Genomic DNA, 19980 nt, shown 5'->3' on the forward strand with positions numbered 1-19980 from the left:
CTGTTTTCCTTCAGACGCTCAGATAAGTAAAAACTATTCAGCTCGTAGCTGAGATTCACATCATTTAACATTGACAAGTACTATCTCACCTTTAATTCTGTGGCCAAATAAATCATCTTGATTTTGATAATTAGAAATGCTGAAAAGAAAGAATGCTGAACAAGGATTTGGTACCAACTCTACTTCTGATTGACTCTGTACGGTAATCCTGGGCGAGAAACCTGACAAAACACGCTTCAGAATCCCATCCACAATAGAAAGGGTATAAAAGTATACCTGTTATGTGGTCTTATATGTTTTTAAGTGAACGAGTGGACTATTGTAAGAAAATATAATTTAAGGGGGTGGTCGGTTAGCTCAGTTGGTTAGAGCTTGGTGCTGGTAGCACCGAGTTTGCTGGTTCGATCCCCACATGGGCCACTGTGAGCTGTGCCCTCCTTAAAAAAAAAAAAGAAAAAAAGAAAATGTAATTTAAACTTTTTCTAACAAAATAGTAATAAAAATCTAAGTTTTGTTAATAATAATGTACTAACATCTTCTTCCTTCTGGGAATGGATTCATGTTCTGTTTTATTGTTTGGGCCAAGCATCCTTTAGCCTATTTTGATTCTTTTTGTGACCTGTAATGAAACAGAGGATAAGCAAACTGTTTGCGTTTATGCTTGTTTTATGGAGGAAATAGGGGAGCCCTGGAAGCAGCTTGCTTTAGGTTAAAAGTTTAACAATTCCAGACCCTTCAAAGATCAAAATGGATACCCAAATTAAGAAAAACTAGGACTCAAGCTAAATATTTTCTTCCTTTTTTTGCTTTTCTTGTTTCATTTCTTTTGCTTTTATCTGCTTTCATTTTTTTGTAGTCATTAAATGGCTGCTTTCCTAGCTTCTTTTATTGACAGTTAAATATTTTTTCAGCTTTATTGACGTATAATCGACAAATAAAATTTTAATATATTTAAAGTTACAACATAATAACTTCATATATGTATATATTGTGAAAGGATTCCCAAGTTAATTAACACATCCATAACCTCACATTTATTTATTTTATTTGGTGAGCACACTTAAATTCTACTCTCTTAGTAAATTTCAGTTATACAATACAGTACTATCAATTATAGTCACCATGTTTTATGTTAGATCCTCAGACTTTATTCATCTTATAACTGAAAGTTTGTACCCTTTTGCCAACCTCTTCCTATTTCCCCCACCACTGACACCTGGCAACCACCATTCTATTCTCTGTTTCAATGAGTTAGACTTTTTTTCTTTTTCCTTTCCTTTCCTTCCCTTCCCTTGTCTCTTTTCTTTTAGATTCTCCCTATAAGTGATACCATACAGTGTTTATCTTTCTCTGTCTGGCTTATTTCATTTAGCATAACGTGGTCCAGTTTTATCCATGTTGTCGCAAGTGGCAGGATTTCCTTCTTTTTAAAGACTGAATAATAAGCAAATATTTTTGAGTTCCGTTTACTTAAATGCCAGCCTGGGCAGATTCTGGAGAAAAGCAGTGAACAAGACATGCCCCTTCTATTCTTCCCTCATGGATCTTACATTCTTAATTTCAATAGTCAAATAACTATTTCTCCTTACAAGTTTATGTAGACAAGACCTGAACCATGGCAAACTAAAAGGACAGGTTAGGAGCTTGAAAAAGAGGTGGTGCTCAGGCCCAAACAATAATTGACGGTTTGGATGTTAAATGAAAAATGTGGTCCTCAAAGACAGAAACCTAATAGTGTTTAATTCACACTATTTCCATAAATTAGGGATATTCTCTGAGTAACAGGTTTTTTTTTAATAATACGTAAAGTTTCACATAAAGGATAAAAGGTCATCTGATAAAGAGAAATGTTTTAATTATAGAATACTTTTTAAATATTACGTTTTAATTTTAGACTCATAAATAGAAAAAAATGAAATATTTCCAAGAGCAGGGTTGGTTTAATAAATAAATTAGGTTCTTCTGCAAGTGATATCTTAAATCTACAAATGATGCCAAATTAAATGAAAATAATTTTCAAAATTGGATTAAATATTCATCCCAATTATATGTTATTATTTAAGTACCTTTTTGTTTTTACACATTTTGCAGAGATATACAGTCTGAATTTCTCATATACAGTCTAAATTTCCAAAAATACCAAATCAGTTAATTGTTTCCCCCCGCCCCCAAATCAGTTAATTCTTAGGTAGTAAAACTCCGATTTCTGAAATTTGACGCTACATGAAGCCAGTCATCAACTTACTCACCTATTAACAGCCATTTCTTCCACCAGGCAAAATAATATTGAATGCCTTTTAGTAACAGACGTTTTTCTTTGTTTTGTTTTTTTTTTTGGAAACCTGAAACAAATAAGTTTTATGCCATCTCATTAAATATTTGCCATTGTTTCTTATCAGATTTGAGGAAAATAGACGTGTCCAAATTTTTGGTTATTTATCTAGATGAAAGTAAATATAGTTATAATAAGGAATAATTCATTGTGCCCTTATGTTGTTTGAAGACATTTTTAATGCCTAACAGTGCTTTTTTAGGTTACTAATTATGCATTTTAGTCATTTTTATCTTATTTTTATAGTAAAAATTGTCTTTTTCTTACAGTTAATATCTCAATATCTAATGACACTACATTGGCTCCAGAGGATTTGCCAACTCTATCTTCTACTGATTTGGTGAGTGACTTAATATTTCAAACCACTTGCACACTTGCATATTATATACTCTAATTATTATATTTATATTATAAAGTCTCATACCATTCATCTCATATTCATAATGTCTCCTGCCATTCAGCAATCTGAGCATGAACACATATTTAATAATCAGTGATAGTGGAGGACAGAAAAAAAACACTTTCCTACTTTCCTTGCTCTAGTCAAGTTTTTTTGTTTTTGTTTTTGTTTTCAAACTAAAGTGAATGTTTACTTCTACTACATACTTTTTAAACTCTCTTGGGAAGTTAATTGCTATATCCCCTTAATTGCCACCTTGAAATATTTTTACAAGGGAAAGTAAGGGAAGTCGAGAAATGAGAGCATGGTATTCTCTCTCTGTTTCTGGTATGATTAAGAATTCTTCTGGCTACCAAATGGTGCTGTGTTCTCTTCACTAAGGGTGATTGTAGCAGGACATTTCCTCTGTCACTTAGAAAAGACTGTGCCTCTGTCACATGATATCCTTTCCCATGGCTTGTAACCAAGGATCTTTAAGAAGCTGGAACTGAGCTTTAAAAATGAGCTGTTTTGCATGGAAGGTCACACACTGGAAGGAGACTTTTGTGTTGGAGCAAAAGGGAAAGTGCTGTTTCAGACTTCCAATTGTGTTCCTTCCACACTGGATATGGACTCTTACCAAAGAATATCAATCTTTCAGTTATAAAGATAGAAACCATAATACCTTGTATTGATAGAGTGCCCATCTCTCAGGAGACCGGGACGCTTCTGTAGACATTATATAATGAGCATCCACAACTTTTCCTTCAAAGATGATGTTTTCTGTCTTTCCTGGACAACTCTCACTTGACCCTATTTCTCTTTTGTTTTCTTATTCTGTGGCTCTCTTGACTTTTTAAAGTTTTCTCTGACTTTCCCCAAACTTTGCCTCTTGATTTCTTCTATGTTTGAGAGAGAGAGAGAAAGAGAGAGAGAGAGAGAGAGAGAGAGTATGTGTGTGTGACAGTATGTGTATCTTTAAGAGCCACATATAGAAAAGAGTTCAGTTTTCAGTCTTTGAGCCAGTTAGCCTATTGCCTGAAAGGACTTGATTAAAATACAAAGAAAAATAGTTTCTTCTAGACTAAAGAATTTTAATTAAAGTCTAATTAAAAATTTAAAAATATATGCAATTAATTAAAACCATAAGTTAATTTCCAATAAAAATAAATAAACCACTCACTTCAACTGACTTAAAAAGAGATTGTCCCTAATTTAATTCTTTTTGTAACTAATCAAGGAAAGCTTTAAATTTAATGAATTTTTAAGCCCTGTCTTTGGGCAAGTCCTGGAGAGACTCCAGTAATTGATATATATAGCTTTCTAATTCCAAAACTGCCTATTTCCATTCTTTGGGGAATCAGAATAGTGTTTCATGTAGAACTTACAGATACTGAGTTCTCGGGTCAGACTGCCTGGTTTCAAATGCAGGCTCCACTACTGTGGAACCTTCTCAGTTTCCCATCTGTAAAATGGTGATGTTAATAGTATTTACCTCAAAGATACTACTATATGGGTCAAATTAATAGATAGGCAGGACTTAGCATAGTGGCTGACACATATTTATCTCTCAATCAATGTTAGGTACTGTTGTTATTCTATTTAGATATTATTACCATTCCAGTAGGCCATACCGCCTCCATAACTCAGGTTCGTGGAAAGAAGAAACTGGAAATCACTGCATCTCACAGGCTACTGAGACCTCTGTCTGCCCAGCCATGCTAGCTCTACTACCCTGAGCCTGTCCTAGGACATACCGTCATCAGCACTTAATTTCCTTCTTTTCATTTAAGCCGTAGTAAGATTATGAAATAAGGTACTGTAAAAATGATGTGCAGTCCTGGGCACCAGCAAGAGTCCCTCTCACAAGGCCCCTGAGAACATTGTGTTAGAGGGAAGAAGGCTTTTTCCCTTCAGCTTCATTAGCTGAAGACAAGCTTTTTTCTTCTTAGTGCTGGGGGGGCTGGGGTGTTTTCAGGGTGAAAGAGCAGGAAAATTGGGGCATTAGAGCTTTCAGACAGAGATTAGAACTCTAGAATAACCAACCCTCAAGATAAAAAGGCAGGTTTTCGGTTATTTTCATTTATTGTTTGGATCGTGTCTTTAATTCTTCTTATCTTCATCAGTTTTCCCATAGATTTCTCATTTGGCATCATCCTTCAACTTGTAAACAAAATTCTTTAAAAGGTCCCTATAAAATTGTGAGACCAGCCGCAGCTTATCCACACTGTATATCTAAACTATAAGCATTAAGATCTGTTGGCTTCTACTTAGCAGCTCTCAGAGGGAAAGACCAGATTTCAAAAATCTAACCATCACTCTCTTCTGAGGAGGTGATTGAATGGATCAGTTAAGTATTTGTTTTTCACATTGGATTCCGTTTTTTTTAAATTAAATCAAGGCATGTCGTAAAATGCATAGTTCTTACATATTCATTGCAATGCATTTTGACTATTTTATACACTCATGTAAACACCATCCAAAACAATATAAAGAACATTTCCCTCATCCCAGAGTGTCCAATGGTCTGCTCTGCATCTTGTTTTATGCCCCAGATTTCTGAGCCTTGGGAGATGTTTCTTTTCCCAGCTGCTCTGCCTCCAGCCCTTCACAGGGCAGATGCCTTAGCCCTCCTAGTCAGAGCTTCCTGAATGCATCAGAGGGTTTTCTCTCAGCTCTCCTGCCCTGCCTCCCATCTTAGGAAACTGGCTTTCTTGCATCTGTGTCTAAGGCAGGATTTCCCTCAGCAATTTTGTCTAACCTCCAACCTTTTGTGTACTACCTGGGCACTTAGCAAAGACTGTGAGAAAGTTTGGTGGGTGGATGCAAGCTCCGGCTGTGCCTAGGGCTCCTTAGAATGTACTTTCACCCCAGTCTACACACAGTCATTAAAAACTCATTAAAGATTTGGCTTATATCTCCTTACCTCCATCTACAGTTGATATATCTTCTACCTTCTACTCTGCCAGGGGTGAGACCGTGGATCTCTTCATTCCTATGAAAGTCTTGTAACTGTTTAGAATTTATTTGGGTTTCACTGCATCCTCAACTCTCTGGTGGATTCTTAAAAACTGTAATCTTATAGCTTATCCAGCTTGCTTTAGTTCTTAGGTTGGAATCACAGTCTCCTGCAACTTTCTATTATCTTAGTCACAAGCAGAACAATCAATTCGTTTCGGTACTTTACAACAATACATGTAACTACGGAAAACTGCAGCTCAGATGCATCCTGTCCGTAATATAGTAAGATTGCAGATTACTGCAAATCGGGCTCACCCACTACTGGGAAACAAAATCCTTAAATGAGTAAATGTGCTATCTAATCTTGAGACTTTTATTTGTAGCATTACCCTCATTTTTATATATTTAAAAAGACATATATTTTGCCAGTCTGTACTCAAGGAGAGCAATGTAGAACTTTTAATTTTTACCTTTTTGCTTATTATATTACCCAGTGAAGAATGTCATGTCTACATGGAGATCCTGTTAGTCACAGGACTAAGAAGTATTTCAGTCTCTATATATCTGCTCGGTAGTCCGACATGAAAGCAAAAGTACTTTGATTTGATGTACCTTCAGGGCAATTCTGGGAGTTAACACTCATTTTCATGGGAAATGGAATGTCCTTTCAATCTTGTACAGAGCAGTCCTGTGATTTTCTCTCATTGAGAAAGTCAATTCTGTCCTTAAATCTACTTGAAGATTACATATTCCTACTTTTGAAATATTATGGAAAATTTAAAGCATACGCTAAAGTGAAGACAATACAATGAACCCCATATACGTATCACCTGGATTAAAGACTGTCAACGTTTTTCCCATCCTTTCTCATATATCCCCCACTGTTGTCTTTAAAAAAATGCTATAGTATTTTAAAATTTAAAATTAATCTTTCACTATGCACTCTGCTTTTAAGATTTATGAACAAATCTCTCAATATAAACAGGGTCTCTAGAAAATGAGATCCAGAAAAATAGATTAAAATGTCTTTCCATGGGATTGGCCTCAGTTAAGACCCTCAGCAACTTGGTCTCGTTCCCTTTACACCTTTTTTCTCACTATCCATTTACATAAACAATCTGCTTTGGCCCATCAGGTCCACTTACTCTAAGCTTCTCCATATAGTGAGCGTTCAGTGAGTTTTGAATAAAGGATTTATTGGCTAAGTGAATGAAGCATTGTATGTAAGCAAGAAAACATATCTATCATTTCATGTTCATCTGTATAGTGTTTACTTTGACCTGACTCTCTAAGAAAATCAATAAAACTGCCTGTTGGGATTTTTTAAAAATTATTTATTAATTTTTTCTAGTTACAATTGGTAATTCAGTATTATATTGTATTAGTTTCAGGCGTACAGCCTAGTGGTTAGCATTTATATAATTTATGCAGTGATCCCCCAATTAGTCAAGTACCCACCTGGCACTATACTTGTACATACTTGTTGCAACATTTTGACTACATTCTCTATGCTGTACTTCACATCCCCATGACTATTTTGTAACTACCAATTTGTATTTCTTAATCCCTTCACCTTTTTCTCCCATCCTGCCAAACCCCGCCCTTCCCTCTGGCAATCATCAATCAGTTTGTTTTCTGTATCTATGAGTCTGTTTCTGTTCTTTGTTCATTTATTTTGTTGTTTAGATTCCACATGTAAGTGAGATCATATGGTATTTGTCTTTGTCTGACTTATTTCACTTAGCATAATACCTTCCAGGTCCAACCATGTTGTCACAAATGATAAGATTTCATTCTTTTTTATGGCCAAGTAATATTCCATTGTATATATGTATCTTTTTTTTTAGACCAGTTGTCTATTGATGGACACTCAGATTGCTTCATATCGTGGCTATTATAAATAATGCTGCAGTGAACATAGGGGTGCATATATCTTGTTGAATTAGCGTTTTGGATTTCTTTGAAAAAAATACACAGAAGTGGAATTGCTGGCTCATATGGTAGTTCTATTTTTTAATTTTTTGAGGAACCTCATAACAGTTTTCCATAGTGTCTTCACTATTTCAAGATTGTTTGTTCTAGTTCTGTGAAAAATGCCATTGATATTTTGATAGGGATTACCTTGAGTGTATAGATTGCTTTGGGTCGTATGGACATTTTAATGATATTAATTCTTCCTATCCATGAGCATGGTGTGTGCTTCCATTTATTTCTATCTTCTTCAGTTTGTTTCTTCAGTGTGTTATAGTTTTCCAAGTGCAGGTCTTTTACCTCCTTGGTTACATTTATTCCTAGGTATTTTTTGTTTTCTGGATGCAATTGTAAATGGGATTGTTTTCTTAATTTCTTTCTGATGGTTCATTATTAGTGTATAAATATACAACTGATTTCTAAATATTAATTTAGTGTTCTGCTACTTTACTGAATTCATTTATCAGTTTCAATTTTTTTTTTTTTGTAGAATCTTTGGGGTCCTGTACATATAGTATCATGTCATCTGCAAATAATGACAGTTTTCTTCTTCCTTTCCTATTTGGATGGCTTTCATTTCTTCTCCTTTCTGATTGCTGTGGCTTGGACTTCCAATACTACATTGAATAAAAGTGACGAAAGTGTGCTTCCTTGTCTTTTCCTGATTTTAAAGGGAACGCTTTCAGCTTTTCCCCATTGAGCAGGTTGTTAGCTATGGGTTTGTTGTATATGGCTTTATTATTTTGAGGTATGTTTTCTCTAGTCCCACTTTGATGAGAGTTTTTATTATAAATGGATGCTGGTTTTTGTCAAATGCTTCTTCTGCATCTGTTCATATGATCATATGATTTTTGTGTTTTCATTTTTTTTATGTTGTGTATCATGTTAATTGATTTGCAGATATTGAACCAACCTTACATCCCAGGAATAAACCCCACTTGATCTTGGTGTATGATCTTTTTAATGTCTTGCTGCATTTGGTTTGCTAATATTTTGTTCAGGGTTTTTGCATCTATGTTCATCATGTATGTTGACCTATAATTTTCTTTTTTTAGTAATGTCTTCGTCTGGTTTTGGAATCAGGGTAACGATGGCCTTGTAAAACGAGCTTGGGAGCTTTCATTCCTTCTGAATTTTTTGAAATAGTTTGAAAAGGATAGGTGTTGAAGCATTCTTCTTTGAATGTTTGGTACAATTCACCTTTGAAGCCATCTGGTCCAGAACTTTGGGAGTTTTGTGATTACTCATTCAATTTTGTTTGTAGTAATTGGTCTGTTTATATTTTCTGTTTCTTCTTGATTCAGTCTTGGATGATTGTATGTTTTTAAAAATTTGTCCATTTCTTCTAGATTGTCCAATTTGTTGGCATATAATTGTTTGTAATATTTTCTTATACTCCTTTATATTTCTGTAGTATCAGTTGTCACTTCTCATTCATTTCTCATTTTATTTATTTAGGTCTTCTCTCTTTTTTTCTTGGTGAGTCTGGTTAAAAGTTTATCAAAGAACCAGTTCTTGGTTTCATGATTTTATGGTTTCTTTATTGGTTGTGGGTTTTTTTTTTCAGACTCTATTTTATTTATTTTTGCTTTGATCTTTATTTTCCTTCTACTCACTTTGGGCTGTTTGCTGTTCTTTTTCTAGTTCCTTTAAGTGTAGGGTTAAATTGTTTGGTTGAGATTTTTCTTGTTTCTTGAGGCAGGCCTATGTTGCTATGAATTTCCCTCTAAGGACTGCTGTTGCTGTGTCCCATAAATTGGAGGTCATTGTGTTTTCATTTTCATTTGTCTCAAGGTATCTTTTGATTTCTTTCTTGATCTTTTTTTTACCTTTTCATTATTTAGCAACATGTTATATTTAGTCTCCAAGCATTTCTGTATTTTTCAGTTTTATTTCTTGTAATTGGTTTCTAGTTTCATACCATTGTAGTCAGATAAGACACTTGATATGATTTCAGTCCTCCTGAATTTATTGAGACTCGTTTTGTGGCTTTAACATGTGGTCTGTCTTGGGAAATGTTCCATGTGTTCTTGAAAAGAATGTATATTCTGCTGCTTTGGGGTGAAATGCTCTAAAAATATCAATTAAATCCATCTAGTCTAGTGGGTCATTTATGGCCACTGTTTCCTTGTTGATTTTCTGTCTAGAAGATTTGTTCATTGGTGTCAAGAGGGTGTCCAAGTTCCCTACTATGATTGTATTACTGTCAATCTCTGCCTTTATGTCAGTCAATATTTGCTTTATGTATTTATGTGCCCCTGTGTTCAGTGCATAAATGTTTACAAGTGTTATATCCTCTTGTTAGACCAATCCCTTCATCATTATGTAATGTCCCTCTTTGTCTCTTATTACTTCCTTTGTTTTACTCTCTGTTTTGTCTGATATAAGTACTGGTACCCCAGCCTTTTATTTCATTTCCATTTGCATTAAGTATATTTTCCCATCCCTTTACTTTCAGTCTCTGTGTGTCTTTTTATCTGAAGTGGAGCTCTTATTGACGTCATTTGTGTGGGTCTTGTTATCCATTCAGCTACCTTATGTCTTTTGATTGGAACATTTACCCATTTACAGTTAGAGTAATTATTGATAGATATGTAGTTATTGCCATTGTATTATTCATATTTATGTCCCTCCCTTTTTGTTTTTTTTTAATTTTTTTTTATTGTGGTAGAAGTCCTTTTAACATTTCTGGTAATGCTGGTTTGGTGGTGATGAAGTCCATTAGCTTTATTCTTATCTGGCAAGCTTTTTCTCTCTCCTTCAATTTTAAGTGATAGCCTTGCTGGGTAGAGTAGCCTTGGTTGTAGTTGCTTGCATTTCATCTCTTTGAATATTATGTACCAATATTTTCTGTCCTGAAAAGTTTCTGTTGAGAAATCAGCTGACAATCTTATGGGAGCTCCCTTATAAATAACTAGTTGCCTTTCTCTTGCTGCTTTTAGGGATCTCTCTTTGTCTTTAAACTTTGGTATTTTAATTATGATGTGTCATGGTGTGAGCCTCTTTGGGTTCATTTTGTTTGTGGCTCTCTGTACTTACTGGACATGTATGCCTATTTCCTTCACCAGGTTGGAAAGTTTTCATTCATTATTTCTTTCAATACATTGGTTTCTTGGTTCTCCTTCTGCTACCTCTACGATGCAAATGATGCTAAGCTTGATTTTGTTACAGAGGTCCCTTAAACTAGCCTCATTGCTTTTTCTTTTTGCTGTTCCAGCTTTTTCTGCTACTAGGTGTGATCACAAAATACAGTGAATGTTCCAATAAAAAGAACTATTACAGTAAAAGACACATTGCAGTTAATCCCCCTCAAAAGACCCTCCCCCCCGACTTCAAACACACTTATCCCATCATTCTTGCCACTTTCTGAAGCAGTTCCTGAAGTCCTCCTTCATGGGTGTCTTTAGTTACACTGTCGTGGCTGCCTCGATGTCCTGAATCATTTTGACTTTGGGGAAGAGCCAGAAGTCGCACGGTGCCAGATCCCATAAATAAGGTGGATGAGGACAAACTGTAATGTTTTTATTTGACAGAAATTGTCATATACCAGAAACAATATGTGACATGGAGCCTTTCTGATGTGATCAAACAATATGGTGAATGCTGCAGCTGAGTGCCATCCGATGGACAGGCAGGAATCTTCAGTACAGGAAGCAGTACATTAAACCTTAACAAGTTTCAATTTGTTCAGTGCAGTCAGTCAGGTGTGAGCTATGGTTGAGAGAGGTGTCTTTCAAAGTGTGCCATAAATCATTCTCCATTCTGACAACGTTCCATGTCACACATCTCTTCTAGTATATGGCAATTTCTGTGAATGAAAACATTGCAGTGTGTCCTCGTCCACCTTATTCACCGGATTCAAAAGGACTTCCATAACTGTTTCAGAAAGTGGCAAGAATGATAAAATAAGTGTGTTCAAAGCAAGGGGGTGGGGGGTATTTTGAGGAGGATTAATGGCAATGTGTCTTTTACTATAATAACTTTTTTCAAATTTAAACATTCACCATGTTGTTTGATCACACCTTGTACTTTGTCTTCCAAATCGCTGATTTGTTCCTCTGCTTCATCTAATTTACTGGTGATTACTTCTGGTGTATTCTTAATTTTAGTAATTGTGTTTTCATTTTTAACTAGTTCTTTTTTTTTTATGGTTTCTATGTCCCTTTTTACCCTTGCCATCTCTTGTTGAAGTTCTAAGTTCCTTGAGCATCCTTATAATCATTGTTTCAAACTCTGTATCTGGTAGATTGCTCCATTTCATGTAGTTCTTTTCCTGGAGTTTTCTCCTGTTCTTTCATTTGGGAATATTTCTTTGTTTCCTCATTTTGGCTGCCTCTCTGTGTTTGCTTTTATGCATTAAATAGATCTCCTACATCTCCCAGTCTTTGCCAGGTAGTCTTACATAATGGGTGCCCTGTAGGGACCAGTGGTGCTGTCTCTCTGATCACCTGTGCCAGTGATCCAAGAGTTTCCCTTTTGTGGGTTGTGTGTGTCCTCCTATTGTAGTTGAGCCTTGATTGCTGTTAGCATAGTAGTGGATGGGATTGACTATCAAGCTGATGGACTGTAGGGTTTGACCAAGTCCACAGCTTACAGGCTGATGTGCAGGGGGCTTCCCCCACAGAATGGGACTTGTTCCAGTGGGCTTTGGTGCCTGCTGAGACACCCTTTTGTGTGTGCCACTTGTGGGGCAAATTGGATGGTGCTCTGCTGCTGTCTGAAGCCAGCCTTCATCTATGTTGATTCTGGGGCCTCTTGGGAGGGGCTCCAGTGCAGGTCCAGGTCAGCTACTGCCTGTGATCAGCCCAGGACTACCTTGTAGGAGCTACAAAGCAATCCACTGTTGGTCGTTGCCTATGCTGGACCTGGAAGCATGTGGGAGAGGCCATTCTGTGAACCCAGGACAGCTGCCACCAGTACTGGATCTGGGATAGCTCCAGAAAATGCCAGGGAATCCCAAAGCTTGCTGCCACCTGTTGGCTGCCCATAAGTCTCAGCTGCTGATAGAGTCTCATGAGGTAGGCGAGTTGGGTGATGCAGGTCATAAGGAGTCACTAGGGTGTCGCAAGTGGTGTTCACCAGGTTAATGTAGATTCTGGTTTGGCACCAGTGCTGAGCCTGGAGCTACTCTGCAAAAGTCTCAGAGCACACTGAGACTAGCCACCAGGCACCTGGGGCCCACTGACCTTTGAGAGTTGTCCAAGAAAGACTCTATCACTAGCCGGGGCTGGCTCTAGCCTTGAAAGTTTCTCCGGTGACACATGAGTTGAAGCCAGCTGTTTGCTGCCAAAAGAGCCTCTTTTGGTGTGTAGGGCAGGGATGGCTGCAAGTTATGAAAAGTACCTCCAGTGGTGTATGAATTGGGTGGGGCAGGGTCCCAGGAAATCACCAGGGTGAAGTGAGCAGAGTTCACCAGGTTAATGCAGATTCAAATTTGACCATGTGAGGGAAGGGCTCAACACAGGAAAGATGTCACCCATCTACCAACTCTTGGTAGAAGGGTTTTACACTGGGATAATGGTGATTGTCCCTCCAGCCCTCATCCCACACCCACACAACTCAGTCTCTCTCTATAAGTCTCTTGTGCCTCCCGAGTTGCCATTCCTTAGCTGGAGCCCAGGATGAGTGCCTGCGAAAGAGTGAATCTGTGCATGGGCCCTATAAGAGGATGTCTGGGTTTCCCACAGCCTTCTGTCTCCCTGGAAGGTCGGAATCTCCACTGTTTTACACATCCAGATGTTGTGGGGGCTCCAGCACGTGTTATCTGGGCTGGGAATCCCAGTGTGTAGCTGGGGTCCCTTGCTCCTCTGAAGGGTTCTTCTGTGGCTGAGATACCCCTCTTGATTCTCAACTGTGACACACAAGTGTGACATGAGCCCACTTCACGTCTCCACCCCTCCTACCAGTCTCAATGTGGCTTCTTTATATCTGTAATTATAGGATTTCCATTCAGCTGGACTTCTGATGGTTGTCTAGACTACTTGTTCTATAAATTAGTTGTAATTTTAGTTTTGTCATGGGAGGTCACATTTGTCCACTCTGCCATCTTGCCCCCCTCCTGCTGTTGGGATTGTTTTAATGCACCTTACTTCTTTGGGGAACTCTAGTTATAAAAAAGGATTCTGGTGATATTAAAGTATTGAAGTAAAATTATGGTATATTTTTGTTGATTTTAAAACAAAGAAATCTGTTACCTATTATGACCTCTAAACTTTATATTCTGCTGAAAACATCCATATGCAGAAGTCTGAAAAAAAATAAAATATGATTAATCACCTCTCATAAGCAGAGTCTGATAAAAGAGTAATTATGTAATTCAGCTATTTACAAGTTGAAGCTAATATAGAAAAAATATTTCAGGGAATGATCTAGAGTTTATTTTTTATTGTAAAAAAAGGTGTGAGCATTTTACTTTTTGAGCTCTGTAAAAATATAGAACTCTGTCTGGCCAGAGATTCTCCTTTTATGTGTGTGATGTTTTATGACTAGATCACTCATATCAAGAAAATTCATTGAATAATAAAGGATACTGATGATGCTTGGTTTGAGGTACCGTGTTTCCCTGAAAATAAGACCTACTGCGAAAATAAACCCCAGTTAAGATCATCAGCCAGACAAACCCATTTAATATGTTATGGCACTATTCCAGAAGAAGATGATATGACTGTATTTGAATAAATGTAGATAGTTGTACATGATAAAGAAGACATCCCCTGAAAATACACCCTAATGCGTCTTTTGAAGCAAAAGTTAATATGAGACCTGGTCTTATTTTAAGGGAAATCGGTAGAACTCTTGCCTCCAAGAACAGGAGAAAGTCATCTTTCCACATTTATTTGCAGGGTATTCTCCAATAACTCTTCCATTAGCACATCATATACCCATTAGCCCTGGACCCAAGAGGAAGTCCAATATCGCGGTGCTGGCAGATTCAGGTGCTGGGTCTCTTTTATAAGAACTTGAATCCCATTCATGAGGGCTCCACCCTCATGACCTAATCATCTCCCAAAGGCCCCACCTCCAAATACTATCACATAGAGCAGGGTGTCCAAACTGCAGCCCGTGGGCCAACTGCGGCCTACAATCCATTTTTAATTGGCCCACAGCAAATTCCAAAAATATATTTAGTTTACTTAAATAAACTAGGTGAGGCAATACATACTTCACCTCGAGTGAGTGGCCCGGCTGTTTGTGTATTTTACCGCATATGGCCCTTGGTTAAAAACGTTGAAAAAAGTTTGGACACCCCTGACATAGAGGATATGCTTTGAACATATGAATTTTAGGGGATCCCAGGTATTCAGTCAATAGCACCCCATCAGTGTTGGTCAGTAATTGGCTGCAAGAGTGCATAACATTTCAGGTAAGGTAGTTCTTACATGGCTGAAGGCAGTGCTCTAGAGGAGGCAGCTGTGAGCTGATCACAGCTGAAACTCAGAGCAGCTGAAAGATGAGTGCACTGGCCTTGTCCACTACGCTAGCAAAGGGATTCTCCTGCATAGTAGAAAAAGTAAAAAAGCAATAGGAATGAGCTGCTTTTGAGAAGTACAGCATTGACAACATGACAGCAATTCATGAGATACAAAAAAATTTGAAAATTGACCTATGAGCTTGAGGCCATGTAACATAAGGGATGGATATTCTATACATAACTCCATAGCCCATTACTGCACTTTCTAATAATGGATGCTAATGATGCAGACCTGGAGTCAAGAAGAAAAAAATGCTATATTTTATTGGGATATGCAATTGCAAAAGCAGGGACCATCAGCATTTTTATAGTTTAATTCCTTAAATCACCAATCTCTAGTTATTTAGAAAAGAAATACCTCGTTTGTGGAAGTGCTGGGTAAATGAGTATTTAACCTAATATAACTTTTAGACCATTAACCATGGGTCATCAGCTTGAAGCACAAGACTGCAAACTACAAAAGTAAGTACTTTTTCAACAACAGTGGTGTTTCAGAGTCTCAAGTTTTGAGATTAGGGTATTATTGTGTCTCAGTTTACGTTCAGGAAGGTTGACAGGAAAGAAGGACTTTGTGGTTTGTTTCTGTTGAACAAGTGGGTGATTGTAGAGCTGTACCTCAAACCAGGTAACAGATTGCATCATTCTCATTGTATTTTCAATAATTGCTAGCCCCCTGGCCCCACTTACCTATTATTCCGTTAACACCTGATCAGATTTTACCCTGCAGTGGTTACTCAGAGTGTTGTACCGAAACTTTGAACATAATCCCTATATAGCCCATCAAGTATCAAAAACTGCTTTGATATGTCTGTGTTCTCTAGAAAAATGTTAATGTTTTTCTTCTTCAGTTCCATAATGCTACCTTTGACTGGGCAATGTTGTCGAAGAAGGAGTGTTTGAAATACGGAGGACAGCTCCTGGGGAACAACTGTGATTTTGTTCCTGATATCTCACTCATGTCTTTCATCCTCTTCTTGGGCACCTACACCTCTTCTATGGCTCTGAAAAAATTCAAAACTAGTCGTTATTTTCCAACCACAGTAAGTACCTGCACTTTAAATAATTTTCATTGACGTTACACTATATCAGCAATAATACATTTTATCAAAGAAAAAGGGCACCTGCAATTCAACCTTTCCAAAATAATTGTGTGCATTGAAAAAAACTTGCTTTCCAGTCTTTATCCATATGCATATGTATTTTTAACATAATTGTAGTCCAGCTTTGAAAAACCTTCCAAGAATTTTGCTTACATAATTCTGTCATAAATTCTGACTGTCATAATTCTGACTAGTGGGGCGCATTCTATCTAAAAATGCACAAGTTAAGAAAATACTCTTTAAATCATAAGTGTTTAAGTACATAAGCAAAAACTCTTTATATTAATCACATTGTATTAATATGAAACACTGAATTTTGACATTGTAGAATTTCTTGCTCATCAGCTGAGCAAGAAATTACTCATCAGGTGAGTAATTTAGTAGTTGAATTACGGACAATGGGAGTAAACTTAAATTGTTTTGTTATACAGGTATTGGTGCAAGATATGAGTGTTATCTGAGCCCAACTTTCCTTTTCATAATGATGACTGTCATATGGAAAACAGATAATTGAGCTGGGTTGTGCAGACATCCTGTCTCCCATTAATATGCTTGGGTGAACTTAAAGTTAAAGCTGTGGTTCCTTGGAAGGGTACAAGATAAGACCAGCATTTAGTTAATGGCATTTTGTTTTTTTACCTACAGAGTGAGACTAAGATAATCCCTTGCTTTGCAGTTCAATTCTCAGTGTTTAGGATGTCAATAATTCTTAGGTAATCGTGATAATACCTGATTTTTATCAGTGAGCTACTCTATATAGCTGGAATCTCATGAACTCTCTCCACTTGTATTTTGTGTAAAAGCACTGGAAGAACTTTAGAAGACATGAGATGCAGTTGATGAAGTTCTTTTTTTCAATTCCTAGGAAATGAGACTTAAAGTTAATATATCGCTCTCACCTAGGATGATTTTTGACTTTGAGCCTTCTTATAAAATTGAAAATAAAGTGTAGTGTTGATAATTGTCTTAGTCTCTTTGGGCTACTATAACAGAATACCACAGCCTGGGTGGCTTATAGACAACAGAAGTTTTCTCAGTTTTGGACTCTGGAAAGTCCAAGATCAGGCACCACCATAGTTTGGTGGTGGGCCTTCTTCCTCGTTCATAGTCAGCGCCTTCTCACTGTGTCCTCATGTGGCAGATGGGCTAAGGATCTCTTTGGGGTCCCTTTTATAAAAACACTAATCCCATTCCTAAAGACTTCACCCTTATGACCTAAGCATCTTCCTAAACCCCACCCCCTAATACCATCTTCTTTGGGAGTTAGGATTTCAACACAGCTTTTTGAAGGACACACATTCAGACCACAGCAATAATGAGATGTCCCAAACTAGCTGGCCCAGGGAATGAAAAATTTCCACAAAGTGAAATGTAGAAAAAAGTGTTCAACTTAGTCTTCCTAAAATGGACACCACAAACTGGTGGTCCACAGGCAGAATTCAGTACCCCCCCCCCCCCCAGCCATTCTTTGTTTAGAGCACAGATGTATGTCAATATACACACTTGACATACATCAAGTGTGTATATTGACATACACACTTGAGGCCTTAGTGAACCTGTACTTTGCAGGTCATTATTGTACTAACCGCTCTCTATTGTCTAAGATTTGTGTACTTCACACATTCAGATTAACTGCCTGTCCCTGAAGAAATTCGAGCTTGTAACACTTTCATACACTTGATGTACCTCTTTAATGGTATAAGTTTCCTGTAGAACAGATTCCTGGATAAAGGTCTTCTAGGATGATTTCTTCTTCTCTATTGAGGTTTTTTTTCTCTTTAAATTATTAATTCATTGGACGTCTTTTTTGGCTTACACTTTGGGAATCATCACCTACTTGCCAAAGTCTGGTATTATTTAGGCATAGTAGGTGGAGAAGTGGAAAATTTGTGAAGCACTTGTAAGTCATAATTAGAAAGTAAACTAATTTCAACCTTAGATGAAGAGAGATCATTTTAACTATATGTAGGCATTACCTTTTTTTCCCAGCAATAATTCCCGTATTGATAATAGCCGTTCAGACTTAAAAAAATTTTCCCTTTATAAGAGCCCAAGCAGGTAATTTCTCAGCCATTAGATAAATGCTGTTGAGAAAGTCATGAGTATGTGAAAATAGAATAATGATAGCATTCTAGTTACAACTCCTGTTAAGAAGGTTCTCAGAATAGTTTTGAATTGTATATACCAAATCATACAAGAAACAGGGAGGAGAAAGTGAATGTGATTTCTAAGGAGCAATGATTAAGCATGTAGGCTTTCCGACTTTCATCTCTTCTACTCACTTCACATGCACAGCTAAATAGTAACAATACATACAGAAGTTCACACATACATACATAAATAATAAGAACATGTTTTTTCTTGCACATTTGCCAAAATATGTTTTCATTTAAGCTGTCATCTACAATGATGGTTTCAGTGGGAGAAGATAAGTTTATAGATTCTTACAAGTACATATTACAGTCTACAATTAAAATGTGTATGCTTAAACATGGTACATTAGACAGTTCTTGATTGCTGTGACAATAATTAAGTCTGTTATTACTTCCTCCCTCACAACAATTCACATGAAACCTCTAAAATCTCAAAATGTTAAAAATAGATGGCAGTGCCCTTGTCATGCAAAATGTTCTATTGTCCTTTAGCTCGCACAGTCATTTCTCTTCTATACTCTCATTTCTAAACATTTATATGATTTGGTAGTCAATTTAAGACTATAAACTGCTGGGAAACTGTTATACTTCTGTTTTATTCCTTTCCTCAATTAGGACAAAGCTGGATGCAGACTAGGCACTCAGTATTTGTTGACTACTGGAAACCAGTCAGGTAGAGATAAATGCTGTATTTTGTGAAAAGAGCCCAGATGAAAGAGTCCAGAAGTCATAGATTCTAGTGTCAGCGCTGCCATTAACTGTGTGCTCTTTGATAGCTGGCTGTGGTCTTACCACAACCCTAAAAGGAGAGCTCAGCTAGATGAAAATTAACATCTTTTAAAGCTCTAGTATTCTATAATTAGAATTCTATTAAACACATTCTCTATGTTAAGCTAATGCTTATAGTAATGATCAGGACTTAACACAATTCCAACAATTAATTACTATCTACATCCTTATGCTAGGTCCACAGGTGCTGCCAGTCTCTCTCTGTAGATGATCCACAGTTGTTGTCCGTTAGCAAATTCAACATGTAGTTTTTCTTCCCACATTTGAACCTACTCGTCTTCCTGTATTTATTATCTCAGCTAATAATATCACCTATCTTCACAGCCACCCAAGATCAAAAATCTTAAAATCATATTTGATGTAGCAAATGAGTCCCAGCAGGAAGCAAATGATACATTCAAATTACCATAATTTGAGGCATTTAATAAAGGCATTTCTACAAAGATGAGATTAGGTTTAGAGAAACCACAGGGGGAGTGTAGTGTCCCAATGCTAGTAACAGTCGGATTGTTACTATCCCTGGCCCAAAGGATATGGAAAGGGTGTGGTTGCTGGAACCCAAAAGAAGAGAGAAGGGTAGAGAGCAGTGTCTTGAGAGGTGCTGTGACGTTAGATGGAGGAATTTAGCCATCTTGAGGTAACCTCACAGGGATCCAGGTAAGGGAATCAGTCCTTTGATCTCCCACTTCCTTGTGATGGCCTGCCCAGGCTGCCACAGCTAAATGCAGCTGGAGTCCAGAGAGCAAGGGAGCCCATTGTAGACCACACAGGTCAGCCTCCCAAGGCAGAGAGTTTGGTGGGAAGGAGTAGAAAATGGATCTGGT

General features: G+C 37.2%; 1 protein-coding gene across 8 annotated transcripts in view; it reads left to right on the top strand.

Moving 5' to 3' along the window:
• SLC4A4 (solute carrier family 4 member 4) overlaps positions 1-19980 on the top strand; it is a 343883-nt gene that overhangs the window by 270130 nt on the left and 53773 nt on the right. For all 8 annotated transcript variants that reach the window (XM_019757100.3, XM_088791346.1, XM_074324475.2 and 5 more), the window contains 2 exons: positions 2602-2672; positions 15963-16154. In XM_019757100.3, coding sequence (XP_019612659.2) covers positions 2602-2672; positions 15963-16154 — 263 coding nt within the window. The remainder of the gene's footprint in view (positions 1-2601; positions 2673-15962; positions 16155-19980) is intronic.

The sequence above is a fragment of the Rhinolophus sinicus genome, chromosome 1, assembly GCF_057876585.1.
Source record: "Rhinolophus sinicus isolate RSI-liver-muscle chromosome 1, RSI-T2T, whole genome shotgun sequence".
NCBI lineage: Eukaryota > Metazoa > Chordata > Mammalia > Chiroptera > Rhinolophidae > Rhinolophus > Rhinolophus sinicus.